We start from the raw sequence: 27,222 nt of genomic DNA on the forward strand, positions 1-27,222 counted from the left end.
ATTATTTTAAACACTGTGAAGTGTTGACACAGCTATAGTTGTACATTTTGGATCTCACAGTCCTGCTGTAATACTGTCTAGGATGACATCATCATTCATTTATTTTTCATATTTACTGTGCCCGTTTGCAGGCGGTGACAGAGCTCTTGGCGTTTGGCGCTGACCCCAATCTTCCATTAAGCAAAGGCTTAGGTAGTGCCCTTTGTGCTGCTGTCAGTACTACATATGAACAAAAGAGGACCACAGCAAACAGGATTTTATTGGTAAGAAAACATATATTGTTTTCAACTTTACTTTTCCAATTAACTTGTTCAGAAAAGGTTCAGAAAAGGGCAACAAAAATTATTAGTGGTTTGGCACGGGAGAGATATTAAAAAACTTGGACTTTTCAGCTTAGAAAAGAGGAGACTAAGGGGGGGGTATGATAGAGATCTATAAAATCATGACAGGTGTGGAAAAAGTGAAGAGGGAAAAATTATTTAATTATTCCCACAATAGAAAAACTTGGGGTTACCAAATGAAATTAATAGCCAGCAGGTTTAAAATAAACAAAAGTAAATTTTTCTTCACTCACTGCACAGTCAACCTCTGGAACTCCTTGCCAGAGGATGTGGTGAAGGCTAGGACTTCAACAGAGTTCAAAAAAGAACTAGATAGATTCATGGAGGTTAGGTCCATCAATGGCTATTAGCCAGGCTGTGTAGGAATGGTGTCCCTAGCCTGTGTTTCTCTGGAGGTAGGTGACAGGGGAGGGATCACACGAGGATTACCTGTTGCGATCCCTCCCTCTGGGGCGTTGGCCACTGTCAGCAGACAGGATACTGAGCTGGATGGACTGTTGGTCTGACCCAGTATGGCTGGTCTTATATTCCTAGCAGGTGTGTGGAATGCTAGTTCTTCTTTGTGAATCAGTTCTCTCTCCTCAGCCTTCAGTGATGCAGATTTTTTTCTGTAGTAACTCAGTGATTCTACTGCCAATTCCTTTTGTTTCTGTTCTGATTCTGCGCTGGGAAAATGAACTGCCTTGGAAACCATGTGCACATGTTTTAACTAGCATGGTGTCACTTGCCTCCTGTACACAGGGACAAGTCATGTTTGAAATATGGTGAGCAACTGTGGTTAACTTGAGTCCACTCCCACATGCGGGATTCATTGTAAGTAACTGCCATATTTTTAAATGCAGCTGTTTGTGTTATGCTGAGGGGAAAATTGTGTTACACTCGTCACAAAAATCATGATATCGGATGGTTCACACATTATCAACCAACCAAACAATGAAGGTGCCAATGGTTCTTGATGTCTGTGTAGAATCTGGTGTTAGTACTTTTCCTTTCCCAGTGCAAACTAATGGTTCTTATCAGCCTCTTTTAACTATTTAGTCTTTAAAGGTGCTATTTGTTGTTTTTTAAGTTTTTCCTGTTTCATACTGGATCAGCTATCCCTTTGAAATTTACCTACCCAATGTCCTCTTTTTCCCCCACCCCCTACCCTTCAATTCCCCCCCCCTTTCCTTATTTATTCTTGGTTCTAGACGTCCAACACTCCAGTCATCTGAAGAAGTGGGCTTGTGCCCACGAAAGCTCATGATATCATCTACATGTTTTGTTTGTCTTTAAAGTGCTACCAGACTATTTGTTGTTTTTTAGAGAAGAAGTTTAGTTTTGTCCTTTGAACATTGGTTTTTAAGCTTCCTAAGGAAGACAGGGAAAACAAGAGGAAGCTAAAATAATAAAAGAAGTACTTGGGAAATGACTGTTCCTCATTGACACTTGTGAAACAGCATAAATCTGCAACTACATACGTAGAATTTTGTGTACCGTTGACTGTATTTCTCATCTCTTGCTCTCTAGAAGGAATTCCACCTTTCTAAGGTCTGCCTCTCTTGCAGTCATTGTTTGACATCATAATCATTTTTACAGCAGCCAGTTGTCATATCACAAGCAGGATTGATGTCTGGTGAGCAATAAAAATGCAGGAACAGATGAATTGTGGGATTTCCTGATTCCTTTGCATTTCATATGAGGCAGATGCAAGCCACATTCTTAATATAGCCCTGATCAGCATGTATATGTTTTACTGTATTGTAACTTTCAGGGTTCCAGATAAACAATTGGAACGAAGAAGGGTTTCCATAGAACAGAAGTAGGATCAGATGAGATTGATATCCCTGGGAATCAGGGCTATGTTTGCCTATATGGGTGTTGGAATTTTTCACATGCAAAACCCATTGTGTCACGTGAAAACTCATCATTAGAGTCTTTCACTTGCTCACACAGGTGTTTATGTGAAGAAATTATGCTCTCCGTTACATGTGCACAAATAGATATCAGGATCTGGTGATCAATCCTTTCAGTTTAATTATAACAGGAAATTACAGTTTGGTTGGAAAATATAAAAAACAGGATGTTCAGTTTTGTTCTGTGTTTTGTTTTCTTTCTCCAGGTTGATAAGCTAATTGAGGCTGGTGCAGATATGCTGATGCCAATTACACTTAGCCAGGGAAGGAGAACTGCCGTGGGAACTGTAGTAGACTATGCATATTATAAATACTTTCAGGTATCTCTTTGACCACTACAACTTAAAATTTAATGTTAATATTGATCATGTTCTTCAGATACACATATATAAACAACCAGATTTTCTAGTTCTGCACTTGTCACTTTGGCAAGGGTAGATCATGCTAAAGCACCAGTGGGCTCTCTTTTGTCCAGTTTTCTTGGGACTCGTTCCATTCTCCACTGAACTTTCACCCATGAAAGGATGCTATACAGGCAGTCCCCGGGTTACGTTCAAGATAGGGACTGTAGGTTTGTTCTTAAGTTGAATCTGTATGTAAGTCGGAACTGGCGTCCAGATTCAGCCGCTGCTGAAATTGATCAGTTTCAACAGCGGCTGAATCTAGATGCCAGTTCTGACTTACATACAGATTCAACTTAAGAACCCCAGGCATCCCCAAGTCAGCTGCTGCTGAAACTGATCAGCGGCTGATTCCAGGAAGCCCGGGGCAGGGGCTTCCTGTAGTCAGCCGCTGGTCAGTTTCAGCACCAGCTGACTTGGGGACGCCTGGGGCAGAGCAGCTGGGGTGCTGCTGGGTTGGTCCAGTAGCGCCGAGGAGTGGTGGCGCTACTGGACCAACCCGGCAGCACCCCAGCTGCTTTGCCCCAGGTGTCCCCAAGTTAGCCGCTGCTGAAACTGATCAGCAGCGGCTGAATCAGGACTCCTGGGGCAGAGCAGCTGGGGTGCTGCCGGGTTGGTCCAGTAGTGCCAAGGAGCGGCTTTGCTCCACGTCTCCCTGGTCTGCTTGGGGGGGGGGGGGGCGCACTAGCTGCGTCCCCCCCCGGCAGACCAGGGAGATGCTGAGCAAAGCGGCGGAGGACCCGGGCGGGACCACGGCGCTGATCTGGGAGCGCCGCGGTTTTGCCCGGGTCCTCCGCCGCTTTGCTCCCCGTCTCCCTGGTCTGCTGGCTCCTCTCCCCCCTCCCCAGCAGACCAGGGAGACGCAGAGCAGCTTTTCTCGCCCCGGAGGACGCGGGCGGCGGGACCAGGCGTCCCGCCGCTCCCGTCGTCCGGGGCGAGAAAATCCCCGTTCGTAACTGCGGATCTGACATAAGTCGGATCCGCGTAACTCGGGGACTGCCTGTATGTCTAAAAAGCCTTAGTAGCTTTGCCAAGGGAGAGAAATGATTTGGTCACATTTTATATTAAGATTCCATTTATAAATGGTTTATAAGGAGTTAATGAATGATTGATAGATGTTATAAGCATGTTACGGACCCGAGTAGTCTATACTATCGATGGTGAGAAGCACATCATTCAAAGGTCTTATAGATGGTTAAAATTTATGACTGTAGGCAACTTACTGACTGACTGAACGTTACAAGAATCTAACGTATATTAATCATTTATTATCGCTTTATGAAAAGAAGTTGAACATAAAGTGTGACTGACAGTTTCCCAGATCTAGAAATTCTGCTTTCTCTGAACTTGATTGAAAACACTTCTCAACGTTTTTCTTTTGGAGGTGCCCCCTTAGCCCTCCCCTCCTCGAAACATGCTGTAAAACCTCTATGGACCATCCTGGTATCTGTGCCACAACAACTGCTTTTCTGCATATAAAAGCTGTTAACCCTACAATTTTGGATCCAAGGCACTTTATTTTTTAAGCTTGTGTTTAACCATAAGCTAATCACCAACATAATGTAGCAGATGTCATGGGTATGAGATAGTGTCTGTTTGTGTCCATCTGTCTATCTCTCTGAATCCAGAATGGGATTGCCTCTCATAAAACCATACAGAAAACAGACAGCATCACCAGGATTCCCACACCTTTGGCAAAGCTGGGGTGGGCCTGAAGCTCCTCCCCAGTGATTTGTACTGGGACACATAAAACCATATAGAAAAGAGACAGAATCACCAGGCCCCTCTCTGGGACTATCCCAGCCCCAGCCCTCCCACTCCCCAAGCTCTCTTTAGGGAGGATGGGGGACTGAAGTGCCCCTCTCCATTCGAATGGGGACACATAAAACCATACGAAAAAGAGAAACGATCACCAGGTGAATGAAAGGGGCTGGCTGGCAGTGTGCCCCTGCCAGGTCTGCCTCCCACCCTCAGGCATACTTTAAGGCTCAACCTTCTCCCCTGCCCCCCAAGATTCGTATGGCTGTTTCCCTTTGTCAGGGAGTGAGGGGAAAGTGCACAGTTTGCTTCATTCCTCACTCTGGCTGGGGAGCGCAGGGGTGGACCTGCACCCCTCCCCTGGCTGTGCCCACCGGACATGCTATGGCCAAGGAGAGGCGCTTCTCAAGGAGTGGGTGGGGTAGTCTCCTTTCTCCAGGCAGCCTTTTAAGCCGTCTCCCTCCTCCCCCTACCCATGAGTATTGGCTCCTGCCAGCCCCCCCACTGCTGCTGCCTCTGTGGCAGGCAGCAGGGGAAGGGGCAGGCGGTTCCACGGGAGTCGGCACAGGCGGCTCCGCACAGGCACTGGCTCCTGCCTTCTCCCCACCTTGCAGCCTCTGACACAGAAGGTGCGTGTAACCAGTATGATTAACCGATGAGCCAGGCCAGGGCCAACGTTAGGAGATGGCAAGCAGGGCAACTGCCTGGTGTGACGTACCACAGGGAGCTCCGGAAACGAAATTGCTCAGGCTTCAGCTTCAGCCTGCAGTGGTGGGGCTGGGCCACTGAGGCGTCAGCTTTCTGCCCTGGGCCCCAGCAAGTCTAATGCTGGCTCAGCTTGTTGGCCCCACTAAAACCTGCTTGTGCTCCCTTCCCGGGGCGCCCCAAGGTCCCTGCATGGGAGCTGCTGCTTTAAAAAGCTGCTGATGCTCCCTGGAGATCTTTGAGATGCATTCTGTTTGGAAACGATTCTAGCTCGGGGCGCCATAGTTTCACAGCGCTTAAGGCCAGGAGGGACTATTGGCTCCTTCTAGCCTGTCTTCCTGCATATCACAAAGTGTATCATTCCACCTGTAGTGAGCCTGATGACTTCACTTCAACTAAAGATTTTTAGAGGTGCCACCAAAGTGCAGGGAATTGTTGAGGTGGTCCATGTCCTCAGGATCCAAGTTTACAGCACATGCCCCATGCTGCAAGGGTAGGCGAGAAACAACAACAAACAATCCGGTGGGGGGGGGCGGGGGGAGGAATTGCTTCCTGACAGCAAATCTGGTGAACAAGACTCTGTAGGCAGACAGAGAAGTCTCTGTGTCACCTCGCAGCACCAGGCTGCTTCTCCTTCCCCTGAGGGAGCCCTGTCCAATCAAGAGCAGCCACTAAAAAAATTGGTTAAAATATTAAATGTGATTGTTTCTAAACGCTGTGTTCCAGCTTGCTCCTCAGTGTTGTGTAAAAGTGGCAGGTGTGTGGAGAGGTAAGGGCAGTGCTTTTTCTGAGACGGTACGCCCCAGGATGGCATACCGGCATAACTCCCTGCATAACTTAAATGAATTGCATTCCCCTCGGGCGTCCCGGCATCTCTTTTCCTGGGGCGTCTGGGTTCCCGATGGAAGCCCGCTTGGGAGACGCAGCTCTTAAAGGGGCCGCAACGGCATTTTGGCCCCCCTATGGCACGGCTTTTTTTTTCTTCTTTTTTTCTCAACAGCTTTTCCCCCGGAGTACTGGCACCTTTTTTCTTACAAAAAAAGCACTGGGTAAGGGGATCCTGTGCCTTGGCATGGCTTGCAATTGTTTATATAGCCAGGATGATACAGTGCTTTCCATGTTGGGCAGCCGTGCATCAGGTCAGGTTTACTTCCTGCTAAGAATAATATGGAAGCACATGTTCGCCATGTTAGATGTCTGTTCCCTACACCTTACTGTATATCAATTGTGTGTGACAGGATAAGAAGATAGCCCATACCCCATACCATGCACTATTGCCGCCAGAGCGGGAGATTTTCAATGCGCGCAGGGAGCTGCTAGATTATATTAGTGACCGGCTTCGTGAGTGTGTTGCCCGGAAAGAGAAAGAATGGAATAGAGAAGAACTTCGGAAATCCAGGAAATGTGAGTTCAAGCCAAGCCTTCAGTCTGTGTAAATGCTGTGTAACGGAGCACAGGGGTTTACAATTATGGGATCCTTGTGCAGTAGGATTAAACTATAGCCCCTAATGTTGAATTTGTTCCTCTGTAACATCTTTAATCCATGGGTCCCAGTGCTTTACAGGATCCCATTAACCTTATAGAGTAAGTATGTGCCATTCTCCTTTTATAGCTAGGGACATGCCTCGGTACTCTGGGGTTAAGTGATTTGCTCAGGGTCCTGCTCAGGTCTGTGGCAGTACCAGATGTAGAACCTACGTTTTCCCCGATACTTGTGTTTCAAGCACAAAATAATCCTGCCTCTAGAGGTTCCCACACTAAAATTCACTTATCAAGTTGTAGGTATAGTTACCCTCTGCAGTTCGTATAACCTGAAATTCTATCGCTTGTGTTAGGCAGGATGTTGTAGTAATCATAATGGTCCTTTCTGGCCTTACAAATCTGATATTTTCTCTCTACCACATTTTCCCCTTAGTTAGATTGGAGATATATTGCCAACCTTTGAAGTTCTTATCTTAAAATATTTTAATTTAAAAAATCTGAGACAAGTGCCTATCTTGTACTTAGGGGGCAGTGAAAATACAATATATTTGCCTGTGGGTGTCACTGTACTCACAGTTCACATCTCACTGAGTCCCAGCAGGTGACACTAAGATGTTTCACGGGCTCACAATGAGGGCTATAAAAATATGAAGTTGGACACTGAGCATTATTTAGGATTTTTTTTTAAATTATGTGACACAGTGTAACTTGTATCTTCCTGTAACTTCAATTTCAAGAAGAAACTGTTCTGGCCTTTCTAATAGCCAGCGCGGGCCAGTGAGTGAGTTGTTAATAAATGGGTATTGTTGTGACATAACCACACCAGCGGGCTGAATGCAGTTTTAATGGAAGTGGCACTAGTGACCAGCATGCTTATTCACATGCTGTATTCGTGAGGCCTGATTTTCTCTTTTATATGTTGTTACAGTAGATGCAAGTTCTCGTGGTCCCTCAGCTAGAAGGAAACGTACGGAGAAGCGTGTTGCAGTTACACTAGACAAGGAGGAAGTGAGGTACGACAATGATGCTGAATGCAAAAACTTATAGGTCTGAACCAAATATATCACGTCATGGCTCTCCCTCCCCTGGGCCACCGTCACCAACATCCCTTCTCTGGCCATGCTGACTTTCCCCTTGTCTCTTCAATCTATCTACTTTTCAGCAGCTAAAATTACCTTCCCCACCTTCTCTCATGGTATCAATCCTTCCCCACCCCCAGTCCCTTCGCTAACACCCTGTTGTCTCTGCGTAAAGGTCAGACTGTTCATCCTGACTGGATGTGCCCATAAGTCTTAAGCTGCTTCACACCACACAGTCTAAAAGAGCTTACAAATGCACATGGGAAACTTTGTAAGTGCAGACATTGTAAACTCCATGGCAGTAAGTGGTAAGCACAGAGATTACCATAGCCATAAAAGAATATATGAAATTGGAATAATCATTGAATTTCTTTCTCCACGTATTCTGAATTTCTTAATACCTTGATGATGTTGGAGCTGGATAAATACATACTAGAAATGAGGTTCACATTTCTAATCACAAGGGTAATTAACTATTGGAACAATTTAGGGTTGCGGTGGACTTTTTATTGCAAAAGAAATACTCTAGTTCCACCACAGCCATTCGACTTTGAAGTAAATCATTCAGGGAAGTCCCATGGTTGTGCTATAAGGAGATCAGTTTGGACAATCACATTGGTTCCTTCTGATCTTAAAAACAACAAAACAAAACTATGACTTTTTAGTAATCAGTGTTTAGAATTAGGTTGAAGTTAGCTAAGGTGGCTTCTAGGAATGGACAAAGATGTTACAATTTTCTGGTTGTTAACAAATTGGTCATTTGTATACACAGCCTAGTAGTTCAAAAGAAGCTAGTCTAACCTGAGGCTTTCCAGACAAACCCTCCCATGGCCCAGTACAAACCGTATGATGCTGCCATCTGCAAAAATCTTTTTTTCAAAGTCTAGGGTTGAGTCAAAACCAAATTTCAAATGGAGCGGAATCTCTTTCAAACATAGATCCCCACCCTGCCTTGCAAGCGGAACTGCATGAACAGATCCTTGTGTCTATTAAGAGCCTCATTAAGGATTTCCTGTGTATAGGGGTTTCCCCTAAGTTTTCATAGTGCAGAATCAGGGTCATAGGAAGGAAGTCACTACTTCAGTTCCATAATATGTGTGCAACATTATGTACAGTGGTTAAAAAAGACAGTGCCACCAGTTATCATAGATTGGTCTTGGGAAAATATTGAACTATTCCAGATAGCACTGTCTTATAATAGATTACTTGTTGATAGTGGTCAGTGTGTGTGTGTGTGTGTGTGTGTGGTATAGGTTGTTTACTTGGCTGCACATGTTCTTACTCTGCATACTGGTAAAGCGAAATGCATACTATTCTGAAGTTCTAACCCTAATCTCCGATGCCCTGTCCCATCCTTCCTAAATGAACTGAAGATACAGGGCTACATTTTCAAACTAGTTATATACATAATTTATATGACTAATATGGATCCTTAATTATTGAACCCCTAATTATTTAGGAATTGTAGTCCCTAATGAGAGAGATGGCCATGGAAATTGTTTAGGAATTTACAAATACAAATCTACCAGCATTTATAATTTTTAATATTTTTATTTCAGGGTCATTAAACATATTAATAGATATAATCCAGGCTTGTGATCAGTAAAGGATTCAACATTTCCCTCACCTGACAGTTCTGACTTAGGGGTTTGGTCTGTTACCTAACTCTTGCAGAAAAGTGGTAGGTCTCGTGGTGTTAACAATGGAGATAAACCTGCACACTTCTCAGGAAATAAGAAATGAAAATAAGTTTGTTAGAAGAGAATGCGAAGAATTAGTTGGAAACCAAAATTATTCTGTGTTATCTTTCCAAGTTGCTCTTGAGACTCAAGATTACAGCATTGATGCTGGCTGGTAATATTCATATTAATGCTTTAGGGGCTTGCTTACATCTTTTTTCCCTCCACTTGTGCCATTTTGTTAACAGTATTGATTGTATTAATGATGCTGACACTGAAGAGACTGCAGCAAGACACTAATAGAGTCCATGATATGCTGCCAGAAATGCTATAAAAATCAAAGCCCTCAATGCCAAAGATGCGGGATGATCCCATTGCATCCAGTGTTGCCTTTAGAGACCGCTAATGAAAAGCTAAGAGGCACTGAAATACTTAAAAATTACATTAGTCCTTGTGGTGCTTTACCACAGACAGTTTGAATACCTGCACTACGTCGCCTGTGAGCAGGGGCAGATGAGAGTGCCGCAGGGCCCAGGGCAGCACCACAGGGCCCCGGGCAGCAAAATTTCGTGGGGCCCCCCCTTTGACACAGCGCATGCGCCGTGGTGCCAAGGCACATGCGCGGGGCCTCGGGAAGCGCGGGGCCCGGGGCAGCCGCCCCGCTCGCCCTGCCCTAAATCCGCCGCTGCCTTTGAGCCATACCTTGTGCTGTGAGAAATCGCACAAGCTAAGCAGAGTGAAACACAGAGTTCTCCCATCCATATATTGTCAAGGAAATCAGTGCTGTAAAGAGTGGGGAGGGGTCACTGGGCAGTGCTTTTTGTCTGGGCCCATGCAGAGCCCATAATCCAGAAAGTTGATCTGCCCTCTGTTGAGATAAGGTTGGTGGTGAGTGTGGGTGAGAGGGTATCTTTGGGATGAGATGAATGGAAGTCCTGACCATTAGTGGTTTTCAGAGGTACAGGGGTTTTTATGTCTAGTGCCTAGGCTGTGTTGCAGCTAGGGGAAGTACATTCTGCCTATTTACATATCTCCTGCAGCACCAGTGGGATAGAACATTCTTCACTTCTTGTCCTCAGCTGCTGGAGCATTGCTGCGGTGCAAGCACTTTGGGGAGGTCCTCAGTGCTAACGAGGCTTTTACAAACCTGCTCCATATCTGACCTGTGTATTTGTGACCTGCTCCCAGATTTCATGGGGTATGTCTACACTACCCCGCTAGTTCGAACTAGCGGGGGTAATGTAGTCATCCGCAGTTGCAAATGAAGCCCGGGATTTAAATTTCCCGGGCTTCATTTGCATGAAGCCAGCTGGCGCCATTTTTAAATGCCAGCTAGTTCGAACCCTGTGCCGCGCAGCTACACGCGGCATGGAGTAGCTAGTTCGGATTAGGCTTCCTAATCCGAACTAGCTGTACACCTCGTTCCATGCCGGCATTTAAAAATGGCACCAGCCGGCTTCATGCAAATGAAGCCCGGGAAATTCAAATCCCGGGCTTCATTTGCAACTGCGGATGACTACATTACCCCCACTAGTTCGAACTAGCGGGGTAGTGTAGACATACCCATGCTGAATAGACACTCGCTCCTACATTTAGTAATGGAGAGGGAGTCGGCGCAAGCAGCTGGCTGCTGTGCACAATGCATTGGCACACGGGGGGGCCTTGGTATGGAACAAGCTTTTGGGACACTTCAGTTTGCTAGAATTAGTGCTGCTGCTTATATTCATTTGTCCCCCAGGTAGCAGCATATTCGCTGTGACCAGCCATAGCGCCTTGCTTCTCGTGGCTACACTGGTGGAGAGGGGCAGATTTTTACTCCTGTCGTATGAGACATTTCATATAACCCTTCTCATGCTCTTTCTGTTCCAGGCAGCCCTTCTTTAAATACTGCTACCAGTGTGGGCGGGCAGTAGGGATTCGCCTCACTCTCTGCACGCGCTGTTTTGAGATCTTCACTTGCAGCAAGTCTTGTAAAGTCAAAGCGTGGAATGAGCGTCACAAGCGTGAGTGTGTTGTAGCTACAGGTAAGTTTGACTTAGAGCGCAGGGAAAGCAAAGCAGGTGGGCCATGACATGTACCTTGAAACACATTGCTGAAATGTAAGGCCTGTTTTTAATGGTAAAGTAAAACATATTTTAGTTAAGCACTAAGATAAGATCAAATTCATAGCAACAGGTTTCAAGTTGATATATTAGTTGAACTTGCGTGAGCTCATAAAAACTCTTGGATGTAAGAAGCTTGGGAAAGTAGCATTATCATTGATTTCGGCCTAGGAGACTCTTTAAAGGTGACTGTCAGAGCAGAAATAAAAATAAAGTTAAGGCGAGCACAGATTTCTGTGCCTCAGGAGCCCAATAAACCAGGTTCTATGAGCCTTTCAGCAAAGAAATAATCTTCTGTTGACCTTTATGTATTTAAAAATGAAAAGAGTATCAAATCATCTTCTTGGTCTGTCAACTCACAAATTCCAGGCCTCTTGTAATCTTCAGTATTGGTAAAATACTTATAAAAATACACACAGATACAAGAAAAATATTCTATACAGCTGTAGAAGATGTGTATAATGGAACGATACAAAAAAGCAGACTCTGTCACTAGGTCAGATGCTCGTATATTTGAGTGAATGAGAAATCTCTCGAATGTGAAGGCAAATGTATATAAAATTGGGCTGCCGTTCTAATGACTGAACTACTTTTCAGTGACTACTCAGTATATGACTCTTCCCTCTGGATCTATATTATACCAGTGCCTTGGGACAATGCTAGGTCTGTGCTGTCAGAGATGAACAAAATGGAAAACGTGCACATTCACACTGGTAGCCTCTAAAGATCCCTTGGATTTTTCACAAACAAGGTTTAACCTTGTTGTCCAGACAAATTGCAATGTGGATTATTAAGTTTTGTTTACTTGCAGTAAACTCCTCCTGCTTTTGAACAGGATATGATGGTGTACTACATATCCAAATTTAAAGCTGTGTTACATTGCTGGATGTGTTTCTGTATTTCATCCAGCAAATGGCAGCTGCATTTCTTTTGGAGTGTGTGCTTATTTGTATAAGCCTGTGCTATACATAACATGCGTTTGTAGATGCTTTAGAAACCCTGTGGATAAAGAAACTATGAAAGCCCATGAAATGCTTTATTGTTACTGCTACTGCTTCAGTGCATGTGTCAGAAGGAGGAAATACTGGAAGAACACTACCTGCAGTGCACATCCCAAACCACCAGATGGCAATGAAAAATGCCAAATAATATGGTAGGTGCTAGTTGAACAATCAATACAGCACATGAAACAAAAAGATTTTAAAGTTTCCCAATAAGAACTTGACTACAAGACAACTAGTTTCGTGGCCAGAGTGATGCTGACCTTGCTAGAATATGGTCATTTTATTGGTTCCTTCATCGTACTGACCAACCTACTGTTGCACAGTGAACAAGTGAGGACAATGGGAAGGACTTCTGCTGAGATGAGACAACTCCTTCCCATGTGAATTAATGATAAAGGTGAAAAAGCAACAACAAAAAAGTCATATTCAGCCTCATGGATCTTGTTTAACATCTTCAGAAAAATGACCACAGCATGATTAGAAAAACAAAGTGTTGAGAACATCGATGAGATGTGATTAAATCATATCCAAGAAGTAAAAGCTGGTGAAATTATCATTGTGTTGGCTTTTGATACATGTAGTTTTGTTGGAGGATTCTGTTGGGAAAAGTGTCTAAAATCTAAGACTGCTATTAAAACTTTCAGGATGATAATGAGAAACTTCAGACCAAGCATGATGCAAGACATTACTGTGGCGGAGTACTACATTAGAGCTAAAATGCAGCTATAGCAGTGGTTCCCAACCTGTGGTCTGCAGACCCCTGGAGGTCTGCAACACTACTGCAGGGGGTCCATGGAAAGGTTAAAAATAAGGATCGGGCCCACTGTGGTGAATCCGATTCTTACTTTTCTTTTCTTTTCCTCTCCCCCATTGAGGGGTCCATGAAATTTTACTAGATTGAAAAGAGTATGCACAAAAAGGTTGGGAGCCACTGAGCTATGGCAACATTCTCCTAACTCATATTCCTTAGAAAATCTGGCACTGGAGATCCTAAATGGTTTGTACAAATCCAGAATGTCCTTCTTTTAACAGTGGCTGCTTGCCATTTTGAAAACAAAAATTGAAGTATGGGTTAGGAGCTCAGCAGAAATACTTTACGATATTAGTACTGCATACCTATTCACTTGCTCAGGGATGGACAATAATTTTTGATGGGGGGGGAGGGCGGGTGTCACTCCAAGAATTTGGAAAGTGGTCAAGGGCTGCACTCTTCCATATTAATGGAGGAGGTGCGGGGTCTGGGATGGAGGTTGGGTACAGTAAAGGATTGGGATCAGGAGGGAGTTTGGGTGAAGCTTAAAAGCCAGCTCCCCCTCAGCACTGTTTCTGCGGTGCTGCATGCCCCCCCCCTCCCCCCTGCAGCCAGCCCTGGCCACTGTGCATAGAGACTGCTCTGGCACCAGCCCCTGTTTGTGGCAAACAGGGCTGTCTGCTATGAACAGGGACTGCTGGACTCAGCACGAGCTGGGATTGAGCAGCTGGGACTGAGCAGTCCCAGCTCTCGCTGGTCCGGGACACTGCACCTCTGCAGCCTGCTGGCTCCTACTACATTTAAAATGCAGAGCTGCAGTGGGGATGGCTCCTGGAGCTGCCCCTGGTGTGGCTCTGCAGAGCGGCCCTTATTGACTAATTGTGTAGTTGATACAAGTTGTAGTGACTTTACAGGTAACTAGACAGGTATTGACTAGCCAGGTAACTGTAATTTAACATCCTTGGACCTGGGGTAGGGTATTGGAGTGCAGGATCTAGAAGGAGATATGGGGACAAGAGGGTTTGGCATATGTGGGGTAGGGGAGGCAAAGGGTTGGGGTGCCAGAAGCAGACTCTGGCTGGGAGACTTACCTTCTTGACACCCAGTCAGCAGCCTCCTCAAGCAGACTCCTTGCCTGTCCCACCCCTGCACTGGCTGCAGGTGCCATGTGGTTTTAGAACAGCTACAGGCCTGAGAGGAGGGAGAGAGGGTGCTTCACAAGCTCCCTGTTGACAAGAGGCAGCTCCCATTGGCCAGAAAGTGGCCAATGGGATTGTGCTGGAGACGGGAGCAACACCTGAAGCTTCATCTCCCTCCCCTGGGCTCACAGCTGTTCAAACAGAGCTCCACAAGTTTGCAATGGCCGCTTTTCTCAGCAGTGTGCGGGGGGCAGGCAGGAAGTCAGCCTGAGTTTCTCCGCTGCATCCGTGGGCTGAATCTGCTGGATTCACAGGCCGGATCTGGCTTGTGGAGGATATTTTGCTCAAGTGTACACTTGCTGGCTGTTGTAAATGAAAATCCCCAGACTGTCCGAGAGGTATCTTGTGACAGCCTTGGTGAACTGTGATAACTCTATTGTAATATGCGGCCGTTCACTTTACGTTCTCAGAAAACCCAGACCCATCTAGAGACCTGGCAGTCAACCTTGATGTATGTGACCAAAATGTCAAAACACATGGAAGCTTGACAAAAAATTCGAATTAATGGAGAACTTTGTGCTTAGCAAAAACATGTTTAGGGCCGAGGGAATCTCTGTATTGATAAATAATGGTATTGTCTACGAGAATTAGCCATACAGGGAGTAATGTTCAAACTGTAAAGTCAAAATGGTGGACTGGTATCACGATGGCCTTCAAAAGCAGAACCAGAGTAATACAGGCTTCTTGGAAAAGAGCAGAGGACAGAGAAAATATTTGCTGCCAGCACAAGCTACTGTATGTATTTTATGCAACTCTGAAGACTTTGCCACATCTTTGGAGGAATGGCTTTGCAAAATTCTAGTATTTCCTAACCTCTGAAATGACACGTGTGTATTGCATGTTGCAAAGCTGGCCTTTGGCAGTTGGTTTCCTAATATATTTGCTGGTCCTACTCAGACTATAGCACTGGCTATTGTAGAAGATTTTTTTAATAGCATTTTTCATGGCAGAATAAAACTAACGGTGTAGTCAGCTTCTTCACAAAAGCAATACAGTAGCGATAGTCGCTGTGAAAGCAAGTTAGTCTTTGAGTGCTACTGGGACACTGTCATTAAAGGATTCCAATTTGTGCAAGGTGCCGTCATTGTTTGTAAAGAGATGACTTGTTCCATATGGGCTGGATTGAGACTACAAATACATTTCACACGGGCCAACAACCATGTGTTAATGGGAGTGATAGTTGAAATGGTGACCTACAGATCTTTGAGCAGAGCCACGAGGAGACACATTCAAATTGTTTTTGAAGGTGCTGAACAGAGTCTGGCATGAAGTTATGATCGCCTCACATGCTGCGATATGGATTCATGACACACACCTCCGATGACGTTCCATTAGATGGAAGAAGTGTTCACTAGAGGCTGAAGTGTAAAAAATCTTTAAGTATTAGCTGATTATGAACCAAAACCTGCATGCTGGGTAATGGAGATTGCAGGGCCTCTTTAAGATCTCCTTAGCTCGGATTTTCCTGCAAAATAATGGGGTGAAGACTGGAAGCTCCATCTTTAGCCCCACCTCTCGTCTGTGTGGTGACTTTTTTCTTCAGTGAAAAAACTAGGACTCTGGTGAAGACATGACAATGCCAAACACTGCTCAGCAGATCACTAAAAAATTGGCATGCTTCCTTTTTAACTTCAAGCAAAGGGAGCTTTCTAAAGACATAGTCCTTGTGTCATGTTTACAATTTACTGCTGTATTTGAAAAAGTTGTATCTTTGTTTCAAATAAGCTTTGTGTAGCTGTTATTGTGCAACTTTACCTGTATAGTGGGAAATGTAATGATTTTTTTTTGTGAGCAACTGTTCATAAAATAAATTTTATTGGTATTTATGGCTGTTAGCAACTTTTTAAAACTGCTTAGAGTGCAGTGAAAGCAGTTGGTTCCTCTACGTAGTCACAATAGGACCTCACACGTGACTATTCTGAAATGTCTTTGCACCTTGTTTTGTTGCTGCCAAAGGTGATTCACCCTTAATGGACTCTGACCAAGACAGCCTACAATCTGAGGTGGATGGTAAGTCTGTTTTGACTGTTCACATCTTTTTCCATCATCGAGAAGCAGTTGCATTCACATTTTGGCCCTTTTAAACTCATTGCCACTCATAGATTTCATTTTAAAAATTGGAGACTAAATGCCAAACACATGCCTGCAAAGCCCACTCATTTACAGAAGCAATAATTAAGACATTTCCTAGTATAGACAATTAATTTACTTGCTAAAGAGACATCTCCTAGCATAGCCCTCATGGCAGAACTGTAACTACAGTGCATGTAGTGGTGAGGGCAAGCAATGGCTGCAGTGAGGCAAGAATTGCTATAGCTGCTTTTAAAGAAAAGTGAAAAGCCGCATGTGATGTCAAGTCCCTCTCAGCACTGCCCAACTCCTCCTTTTCTGCGTGACTGAGTAATTAATGGCTGGTTTCCATGATACTTCTTGTGAAAGGTACGGCAAAAACCATTTCCACAGCTGACAGGAGAGCAATAAACCTGCCTGACCATTCCAAAGACTTTCAGTTCTAATTTCCATAGAGCGCGTAGCACATCTTGGTCATTTTTAATTTACGTGTAGTAAGAAAAAATGGTAACAAAGGCTGGTATAAAAGAGGAATTTGTAGCTGGCTACACTGATAGTTTGAAATGGAAACCACCAGAAGACTCAGTACCACCTTCTAAACAGTGATATGACTGATGAGTAGGGTGTGCCCTCTGGGAACTTTGTGTGGGAGGGGAATACAGCTGATAGAGAAGTGGCCCAACATGTAAGCATAGATAGGCAGTGGGGCAAAATGCTTCATGAACTCCAAGGAAGAGCGTGGTCATGGTACTCTCTCAGCCCGTTTTTAAAGTGCTCATGTGGCTTTATAATTTGATGCTCCCCTTTGCACAGGGAACTACTCCCTTACTAAGCTAGCATGACAGACAAAATGGATTTTGTTCCCTGCCTGTGACGTACAGGTTTACTTAGCCAATAATGTAGGCGCTGGGTCAGCTGACTTGGAGTTACAGGTCTGGCTTATGTCACAGATTTTTTTTGAAATTATTATCTACGAAAGCCAGGACAGGTGCTTGGATACTGTCTTTGCCTGCTTCAGTTGTCACCGGGAGAAGAACTGAATGGCTTGCGTTTGGGCCAGCTAGAAAAGTTAGAAGCTGTTGACGTGATGATAAGCAGCAAAAAGCTTGAAAAACAGAAGCAAATGGCTTTAGTTTCCTATTTATGCCCCTTTTGTGCTGGTACCAATACAAGCATAGTGCTATTATCTCACCTTAAGCAGTGTATTTTATTTGCAGGCGAGATGCTTTTGGGCTGTCTTTGCCATTGCCGTCTAAAAAATTGGAGTAAGGCCAAAGGGGCATTAGTATTGGGGTTTGTCTACACTACAGAGATGATCGAAGTTGCCGCTGTCGATCTTCTAGGGTTCGAATTAGCGAGTCTAATGAAAACAGCTAATTCAAAGTGAGAGGGGCACTCTGGTCAATGGCGGAAGTGTGCTCCCTTCAACATCCCGCAGCGTGGACAGCACCAAAAGTCAAGTTACAGTACTTCGTCTTCAGCTACGCAATTAATGCAGCTGAAGTCGAGTATCTTAATTCGACCTTATCCTGTGCTGTAGACATACCATTTGCAGTTCTGCTATTCTTAGAGTGCCCTTATGACAGATTCACACACACACACGAGTGTTCTGAGTTATTGTACCTACAAACAAGACATGCTTCCCTCCAGATAGGTTTTTGCTATCACTGATTTATTTATTTATATATACATATATATATATATTTCAAGGATGGCAATAAGGTAATTCATACATCAGCAAACTTTCTCTTTCTCCCTCCTTCGTGATTCGTTGCCAAGTAGTCAAACATATTTTTCTTCATTTGTCTTGCTAGCAAAAGGCAGCTTCTAAATTTAAGATAAATGATCACCTAAACTGTGGAATCTCATCAGTGGGTAAGGTGCTGCAATTGATGACTGAGCTTTTCCCATGACATCTAGCGGATTTAGAGACCTCTTCCATTTAAAATGAACCAATGGCTAAATAAATTCCTTGGATTACTTTGAAAATCTCAACCTGTAGGGTTTACAGATTAATTTTAAGGTATCTGCAGTAACCTAAACTGTGTGTTTAGGAGGGAATTTCAGTATTATTTCAGGGTTCTTTATGTTTTACTTTGTGTATTAAACACTGTGATGGTTCTGAGATGGTGATGTTGTCAATTGAATTTTGTGGTAGCTACCTAGGAATTACAGAAAGCTTATATTAATGCTGATCATTTGAAACTAGCTTTTCATATTAAGAGACTCAGAAGTAGTAACTGATGGAAAAAAGTACAAACATTAGTGCCATACACTATCCCTCTAAAGGCCCGCAGGTAGGCAGTTTCTGCCATGCAGGAGAGAGATGGTGCTTCCCATCTTGCTTATTAAGCTGATTCAAGGTTCAGTAAGTTTGAAAGCTTGCAGTTGTGTCCAGCATTGTGGTCGAAGGAAACCAGTGTTCCTTCACAGACCAATCAGCGTGTTTTCATTTTTACAGGAAAGCGTCAACTTAAGACGAAGTCAGGCATTTCAAGAGGTCAGCAGAGTCCCAATGGCAGAAAGGCAAGAGATGGAAGTGGCAGAAAAGAAGCCTTCAGGAAAGATGACAAGAAAGGCAAAGTACAGGCAACCAACGAGGACACACGTCCAAATCTTCCTTACACTGGGAATTACAGTTACAATTAATCCTCCAATACAAAAACATGAGCATGTTGAGTAAGCTGACCTGGCATCACTTGCCTTGATCTAATATGTGCTTTTCAAACAAGAAACACTAGCATTCTAGTGACATGGTTGTGATGACAGCTTGGACATCCTCAGTCATTTTCTAGGGATCTTCGCTTTTATTTCAAATGGTGATTAGTATCTACAGTTAGACATGTAACTTAGAGAGCTGGATGGTAAAATGACGACTGTGAAGGGTAAGACTTTTTAGGAACTATTTATGTCACTGAAATAGTATCTGGAATTTGAGTTTATTGCATCACTCATCAACTCCATGCAAAGTTCATGTTCCTTTAGCTTTAATTTCCATTTAATCACACTGTGATTAGTGCAGGGCAACTTGGCTGTTACTTAATCGACTGACCAAACCTTCTGAAAGCAGATTACACTCTAAAAAGCATGTAGCATTTTGTTTTTAAATTAAAAGCCCTGAGGGTTGGACACACACAAATTAAAGAGAACTTTTAGGATGATGATCAGAGGTGGAGAAAACCCCACTCCTGTTCAGGTCAGGAGATGGAGGAGTTGGGGGTATGTGCTCATGTGGCAGGCAGAGGTCACCACTTGGAAAAGAAGGCAAGGTTCTGGTTTAGGTGCCCAGCTTTTAGAAGTTCTGAGTAACTGCAACTCAAATTGGATCCAGTTGGGGAAGTAAATATAGGTCCTCAGCACCTCCCAAAGGCCTGTATTTATGTGCCTGCCTGTAGACACCCATTGCCAGCATACATAAAGGACCAGAATGCCATTCCTCACACCCCTGTGACTGGCATAGGGATGTAACAGAGAGCAGGAGCTGAGCCTAGGACTGTGGATAGTTTAAGAATGTTGATTTCCCAATATCTGGCCTACCAGTAGACCATTTGCAAAGGGGTGGGGTGGGTGTAGGGAGAAAGGGCGGTGTTCATAAGTTACACAATTAGCTATAGAAAATGTTTTTTCATTTTCCCATTTCTTTTCTAGGGGTAGTTATTTTAAATAGTAAAGCACGACAGAGAGCATTTACAGGAGATATATTTCTGAGATGACTGAATTACAGTTTTTATAAATACTGGCCTTTGTAGAGAACCCATGCATACATATGTATTAGTTTTATAGAATGTAGATTTCAGCTGTTTAGTGCTGTGTCTATAAAGTAGAATCTAAACTCCTGTAAATGACAGATTTTGGTATTTACTAAGTAAACTGATAAGTTTTCTAGAGACAAGACATTGTTTATTTTCTTTGGGAAAAAGTAGGAAGGGGGCCTGGAATTCTTAAGGTGCCATTTACTTCCAGTGATGTGCACAACTTCTGTCCTTACCTAACTACCAGAAGTGTGGGGATAACCCCTTTGGAAGTGTTATCAAGTTAACCTCTGGGAACTGTGTATATAGAAAAACAAAACCTGTGTCGACATCATTTCATTCAAAGGGAGCACGGTGGTGGGTTATTTAATTCAGAAAAGCTCTTCATTGGGACCAGAATACTTTTTTTGTTAACTTTTCAAGAAGCAGTATTTTGAGTGCAAAAGTGAATAATTAACATGATGCTTTATGGTTACAGATATTTAGGGTTTTTTTTTAAAGCTTTTTCTCCTTTATTATACCTTCCCTGGTCTCTCTCTTTCTGGCTTTCACACTAACAATCTTTAGTTTATTAACTTTATAAAATGTCATCAAAGAGATTTCATCTTGTTTTTATGCATCTCCCATGCCTAGAGTTGACTGCTCTACATCATACATTTTTGAGCATGTGAACTCACAGTGGCTATGCTATATCATGGTAATGGATAAACGAAGGACTGATACTGGAGCTAGTCAGATAAAATGTAGACGACACAAAACTGATTTGTAACAGTAGGACAAATATAGATGTAAGTCTCCAGCCTTTTTATTTATACAAGGATTCAAAGAACATATTTCAACTTTAGATAAACAGTGCAAGATAGTTACAAGTACCTTGGTAACAGAAAGAAATATATAATTGGCCAGCTATGCCAATAAGTGAAATAAGTCTTAATCCTGCAGATAGAAATGCATTTTTAAAGCAAAGTTGTATGTAGAATATTTGTTATACCTTATCTCCCCTACCAAGCCCACCAGAAAACAATAGGTTGTTTGTCATTTGTAAAATGATAAATATCTGTGGTCTCAAAGCCTCTAACGATCCCACTCTTAGTTAAAACATACAAATTATGGCACAAAAGAGCAAGTTTGAAGACAGAGATGACTGTAAATCCACTACACCATTTTTCTGGTTCTCTACTTTGCAGGGATGTGAGTGTTTAATTATTCAGATAAGAACATGAAAATGAACAAACCCCAAGTATTTTTTCCTTATCAGAACACTGAGAATCACCATCTTGCTAACACAGAAGTGAATGGTCCTATTTCCTCTTCCCCTCCCAAAGCAGCAAATCCAAAGTAAATCATACTCCCTTGATATGGGATATAGTATGGCCCTTAATGAAAGGACTCCCCCAGGGCCGGGAACAGTGTGTCAGTGCTTTCACTAGGCTGGCAAATACATGCTAAAGAGATTTTTTCCCCCTCTTCCATTGCATACAGCAATGGGTGCCTAAATAGTTATAAACTATTTACTGTAGTGCTCATATTTTAATATTTTTTTTAAAAATCTACTCTAATGCCCTTTTCACATTTGTTTTCCATTCTCCCTCAGCAACTGGGTTAGGTGCTGCATAAGAGCAGTCTTATTTTATACGTACAACGGCAAAAAATTGCTTGATCGTTGTCTTCGGTCCACCCCCTCTGAGGCACCTGGTGTTGGCCGCTGTCGGCAGACAGGCTGCTGGGCTAGATGGACCTTTGGTCTGATTTTCTTATGTTCAACATGGATTAAAATCACCACACTAGACCCATAAAAGCAAACCTGAATGAAACCACACCACAGCTGACTATAGGACCAGTAGTATCATGTTTATTTAATTTGCATCCAGAGCCAGATAATTTAAGGCTAATGGCAACATGCCTTTGATGCAAGCTTAGCTTTAAGAACTACTGCTATAAGGGGAATACACCCTCCCCCCTCCCGGATCTAAAATAGTCTGTGCCAAAGCAAGGTGTAATGTGGGATGCTGCATCTCTCCTAACTGGCCTAAACACAGTCCGAGTTTTGATATGGTGGTAGAAATGTCAGCCTCTATTAAGTGGCTAGGCCAGGAAACAGCAGTAGTTGCCCAATAAATTAGGAATTTTAAATCAACATGGAGAATGCTGATTTCAGAACACTTGCTTTTTTGCAACATCTGTCAACATCCTCTAACTCTCTAATCCTAAGAGTCTTACCTTAAATTGCACATTCCATAAACAGTGACAGCACAAATAAAATTCTGCTTCTGCCAAATATTTTGTTATGCACCAAAATACATTTTCCCCCTTAATGAAAGAGCCAAGAGTGTTTAAAAGACTGATAATCTAATAAACTTTTTAAACATAAGACATGCTTGCTCCCTAAAAATAAAAATCACAATATGAGACAAAAATAACAACAGCAGAGCCCAAACTCACAGTTCCCTATTTCCAAAAACAGTCAATAGGACTATATTGTTACTCTAAAGATACTTTTCTAAATGATGGTAACTGTATCTGGGTATCACACAAGCCAGCTAGGGAACCAAAGTGCACAGCTCTGTAGACAGAGACATCCCTAACAGATGTATGTGTGTATACTGATATATATTGTTTGTTGACAAAAATGAAGCCTTTAGTTCAATCCAAGCCCAGCACTCATGTAATAAGCTACAAAAAATAACTGGCTAAAATTTGGAGGCTGTGCATCCATTGCTTAGGACAGAGGACTGGAAATTCTAGAAGCATCCTGGGTTTTAGTTCCAGATGATCTATTGATTCTGTGTGTAATTATAGATCAGACACATGACAGTTTTTTTCTTAAGTCAATGCAGTGATGAAGTTGGAGGGGGAGTTGGAGGAAAAGTAGGCATTCACTTTAAAAAATCTCCAAAACCCAGATTATACATCTGAGTCAATTCCTAGGCAAAAAACAAACACACACACTCTCTCTCTCTCCCCCTTCCCCCAGGGAAGTAAATAATAACCCACTGACTCCAAGACTGTAACCTAAATTACTTTAGGTGTCATAAATCTGTGAGATTTCACAAAATAGCACTTCCTGTTGTAGAAGGTTATTCTTGTCTTTGTCATTAAGAAAAAGCTTCAGCCTATTGTTGGAAACAATTCTCTCAAATGACCAATCTCGCCATATGTATTTTTCTCTCAATGTTGCATATTGTGATACGGTATTGGAATTTTAGATTAGACCATCAATTAACAGCAAACTTCAATGTTTTCCAAATAGCATGCAAAATCTAAAACTTACTCCCATTCCCTTCAAAGTAGGAGGATTGTTAATTTCTGCTGATTAGGAAGCAAAACTACTCATGTACCTATAAGTGAAAGGACCATTACATTTTGATTGCAAACACTTGGATAAGAAATCCCATTGCTAACTGAGTTTGATGGAGGCTTTTTCAACTAATTCCTTATGCTTATCAAAGCAAATGAGTGATAATCATCTCTCTACCTGCTTAAGCAATATAGTAGAAAACCGTGAAATAGCTCCTTAACTTAACTCTGCCGTTGGCCATCCTAATTTTGCACTGTTCTAAAACCTCGGTCATGCTTTAGATGTTAATGGGGAAGTGGCATTTTTGTCTACAGTTGTATAACTTATTAGGTCAACTGCATATTCCACTGCAGTAAATCAAATGGTGACCCTTTCAAGATACTTGTTTTTTTTCCCTATCTGCAAAGGCTCGTCTGAGGCCATAAAGAGCCTCCCCTTGTGGCAAAATAAAATGAAATAAAAATGAGGTACGGAAAGAAGGGCCCAGCATTCCAAAAGACCAAACAAGGATGAGACAGCTCTAGCACTGCCAGATATCACAAACAATTGAGACCTTTTTTCTTCCTCTTTTTTGCCAAGATGAATTATATTGTCTTTTTTTGTTTGTTTTGGCAAAGTTAAGACCTCAGCCACAGTCTCTTTCATGGCTGTGCAAGTAAGTTATCGCCACAAGTACTGTGTTGCAATAACAGCTACCGAAAGGAAGATTAGGAAGAAGGAAGGCAAACATTTGCTGCTGGCCCCCTTTACACCACGTCCAGACTGGTTCGGAATAGCATGTATTTCTGGTTGCCTGGTGCTGGGGTTCTTGGAAAGTCTTTCGCTGCAGACTTCATCAGGGCAGCTATCGCCGCTCCCAGAGCCACTGATGTCATCACCTGCACAAAGAGAGAAAGTCGGGGTGAGAATGACAAATGGAACTTGGTGCTTAGCACAGGACAGTCACTGCCTCTAGGGAAACAAAAAACAGGACTCTAGGGGTACGTCTAGACTACATGGCTCTATCGACGGAGCCATGTAAAATAGTTTACTTGGCATAGTCAAAGCAGCAGGGATTTAAATAATCCCGCTTCATTAAAATAAAAATGGCCGCCGCGCTGTGCCGACGATCAGCTGATCCAGCACAGCGCGGCAGTCTAGACATGGCGCGGTCGACAAGGGAAGCCTTTGAGTTGGGGTTGGTCCTGCTTTGGGCAGGGAGTTGGACTTGATGACTTCCTGAGATCTCGTCCAACCCTGAGGTATCTTCTTACAACTATAGCAAACACCCAACTTTGCTTTGCCACCCTCGCACTAAAAGCAAGCATGGACAACACTTGCTGTGATCTTACGTGGACTACATGTCTTTGGTGCACAGACTAGCAGCAGGATTGAACGTGATACTGTGCCTAGCACTGACCATGCATGACTGAATAGCTGGGGAGGTGATGCTCACTAGCTGAGATGTGAAATCAAAGGCTGTCCCCGTTCTCTAGCAGCTGTTCAGGGGACAGATAAAGATCACATTGTCTTTCTTGGGGGAGGGGTAACATCTTGTTTTGTGACCAACGGGCTCTTGTCTCAGGAGGGGGTTGCAGAACACAGAGGGTGGCTGCATTATCCGGCGTCAGTACAATACTACCCCAGGGCACCTCATTCTGTTACTCTCCAACTCTCTTTTGGCTGCAGGAGTACCACAGGCCAGATGCAACCCCACACTCCATTCTCTTCAGTGACAATGGCCAGAAGTTGTTATGGGTGGCCCTGTACTCACTCTAGGGCAGCACCTCATCAGCGGTTGGAAAACATTTAACTTATTTTTGGTACAATCTAAATAAAAATACCATCGCAGGAATCGTGGGCTTTTAGTCTCCTCTCGCACTTTATCGTGCACAGCCTGGAATTGGGATTGACAGAACTTTTCCAGACATCATTCAGAAATCTTTTGGCATTCACGGTGTGTCCCATTACTCGTGAAAGATTTCTGTTGTACTCACTAGCATCCTGGAAGTCCACGTCGTTCCCATTGTAAGCATTGCGCAGCCGGTTTGTCATGATCTTCAGCTGCATGATTTGCTGACGAATGGTCATATCTGGCTTGGTGATGTCCACCTCCACCTCTGGATTATTAATCTGATTGGCCAGACCATCTCCCATCACCTCTGGTAAATACCTACACAGGAAATCACTTTGTTCATATGGGCTTTCCCCACACAGTAAATTCTCCTCTTGGTATACACAAATGCCATTACAATTGATAATCTACAACCCATGAGAAGGAGCGCTTTGCGGCTTGGTGATATCACTAGCGTATTTACTTGTGTTCCAATTACAGCCTCCAATTTTTTGTTCATTTGTCTTTCTGCCCATATTTCTGCATTAGCATAAGGCGCAATCTCAGCTCCCAATTCTTTGATGACAGTGATTTCCCTGGCAGTGGAACGAAGAGGGCTGATTCAGGGGACCCATGCAAGGCATTGAGCACAGTGCTGCTGGGGGTTCCATGGTTGGCAGGGCAAAGGGAGGAGGGAACGGGCAGGGAAGTAGCCAGCATATTTGCCACTGTGTGTGCAACACTCAGTTTACAGGATGCCTCTGTCTCCCTCTAGTGACTGGACTGCTTAGAGCTACTGGCTATGCACTCCCAGGCTTGGGGATTTCAGGAGAGGCAGCACAACCTCATGCTTTTCAAGCCAGAGGTCTCAGACTCTATCCACGTTAGGGATGTTTAGATTAATGGGCTAATCGAACAGTCGATGCAATTTGTCGATAACGGCGCCTTCACCTTTGAAGTGTAGCAACAGCCTGCATGGAGCCCGGGGTCAGCTGGGGACTCTGAGTCTGGCCCCGGGCTCCACGTGGTGCAGCTGCTTTGAAGCACTCCTTCTTCCCCCTCCTCCCCACTTGCTGCCTCTTTCTGATAGAGGCAGCAGTGGGGGGGGACGACTAGTTGACTACTCCGTCAACTATCCAATAAGAATTTGCTTATCGGATAGTTGACTAGTTGTTCACATCCCTAGTCCCCGTGCTGCTGACAACGAACTCAGCAGCATCAAATAGCAGCCGTCCCTCTGGGTCTCTAAATAACTAGAGTAACTGCTGGAAGTGCCTCAGCGTCTAGAAAGTGGGATGTTTCACTGCCCCAGTGCTTAGGTCATGTACATGCAAGGCTGAGAATCTGCCCCATGCTGGCTCCAGTGGGGTCAGACACGTTTACCGTGGCCTTAACAACTCCTATGAGGAGCGGACATGGGATTAGGGTTGAAGCAACTGGGGGAACTGGTCTTGAGGGGCAATTGTATTTTAGCAAAACACCCTCTGAAATGGTTTGCAGGCTATAAAGCTTCATGCACAGGGATGTGGAAGGAATTAGTTTCTCTCTGCAAGTACCTTTATCCTCTCTCTGATAACAGCTAAATTCTAGCATGGACATGTTTTGTGTCTCTTCTCTACTCCCCTTCCTTACCTCCCCTTGGCCATTCCGTTCCAGCACTTGTCCTCGTTCGTCGAGCCAGAGGTTATTTTCTCATTGCACAGTGTGCTTGGAAGGACAACCCAGTAATCCTTGATCTCTCTCAGCTTCCCTTTGGCATCGGAAACCTGTAAGATGGAGGGAGAATCTGGGTCCAAGGAAACTTCTATGAAACCTTAGAGGCTTCATAGAAGGTTGTCCGGCTACAGTTCCAGCTCATTTACTGTACGAGACAGAGCACTGCTGCGGTTTCAC

General features: G+C 43.7%; 2 protein-coding genes across 6 annotated transcripts in view; one reads left to right on the forward strand and one right to left on the reverse strand.

The window, feature by feature from the left end:
• ANKMY1 (ankyrin repeat and MYND domain containing 1) overlaps positions 1-19,154 on the forward strand; it is a 59,895-nt gene extending 40,741 nt beyond the window's left edge. For 2 of the 5 annotated variants that reach the window (XM_025185708.2, XM_075937479.1), the window contains exons 12-18: positions 132-263; positions 2,443-2,556; positions 6,339-6,504; positions 7,511-7,595; positions 11,210-11,364; positions 16,353-16,406; positions 18,928-19,154. In XM_025185708.2, coding sequence (XP_025041493.2) covers positions 132-263; positions 2,443-2,556; positions 6,339-6,504; positions 7,511-7,595; positions 11,210-11,364; positions 16,353-16,406; positions 18,928-19,115 — 894 coding nt within the window. In that variant the 3' untranslated portion in view covers positions 19,116-19,154. Of the gene's footprint in view, positions 1-131; positions 264-2,442; positions 2,557-6,338; positions 6,505-7,510; positions 7,596-11,209; positions 11,365-14,806; positions 15,980-16,352; positions 16,407-18,927 lie in introns of those variants that run through there. The other 3 variants (XM_075937481.1, XM_075937483.1, XM_075937480.1) reach the window with 3 other exon arrangements.
• A 1,847-nt stretch (positions 19,155-21,001) lies between these two features.
• GPC1 (glypican 1) overlaps positions 21,002-27,222 on the reverse strand; it is a 340,184-nt gene continuing 333,963 nt past the window's right edge. Inside the window, exons 7-9 of the mRNA XM_075937488.1 lie at positions 26,962-27,095; positions 25,493-25,668; positions 21,002-24,394 (exon numbers count right to left, since the gene is read on the reverse strand). Of these exons, the coding sequence (XP_075793603.1) occupies positions 24,177-24,394; positions 25,493-25,668; positions 26,962-27,095 (528 nt within the window). The 3' untranslated portion in view covers positions 21,002-24,176. The remainder of the gene's footprint in view (positions 24,395-25,492; positions 25,669-26,961; positions 27,096-27,222) is intronic.

Source organism: Pelodiscus sinensis, chromosome 10 (assembly GCF_049634645.1).
Source record: "Pelodiscus sinensis isolate JC-2024 chromosome 10, ASM4963464v1, whole genome shotgun sequence".
Taxonomy (NCBI): domain Eukaryota; kingdom Metazoa; phylum Chordata; order Testudines; family Trionychidae; genus Pelodiscus; species Pelodiscus sinensis.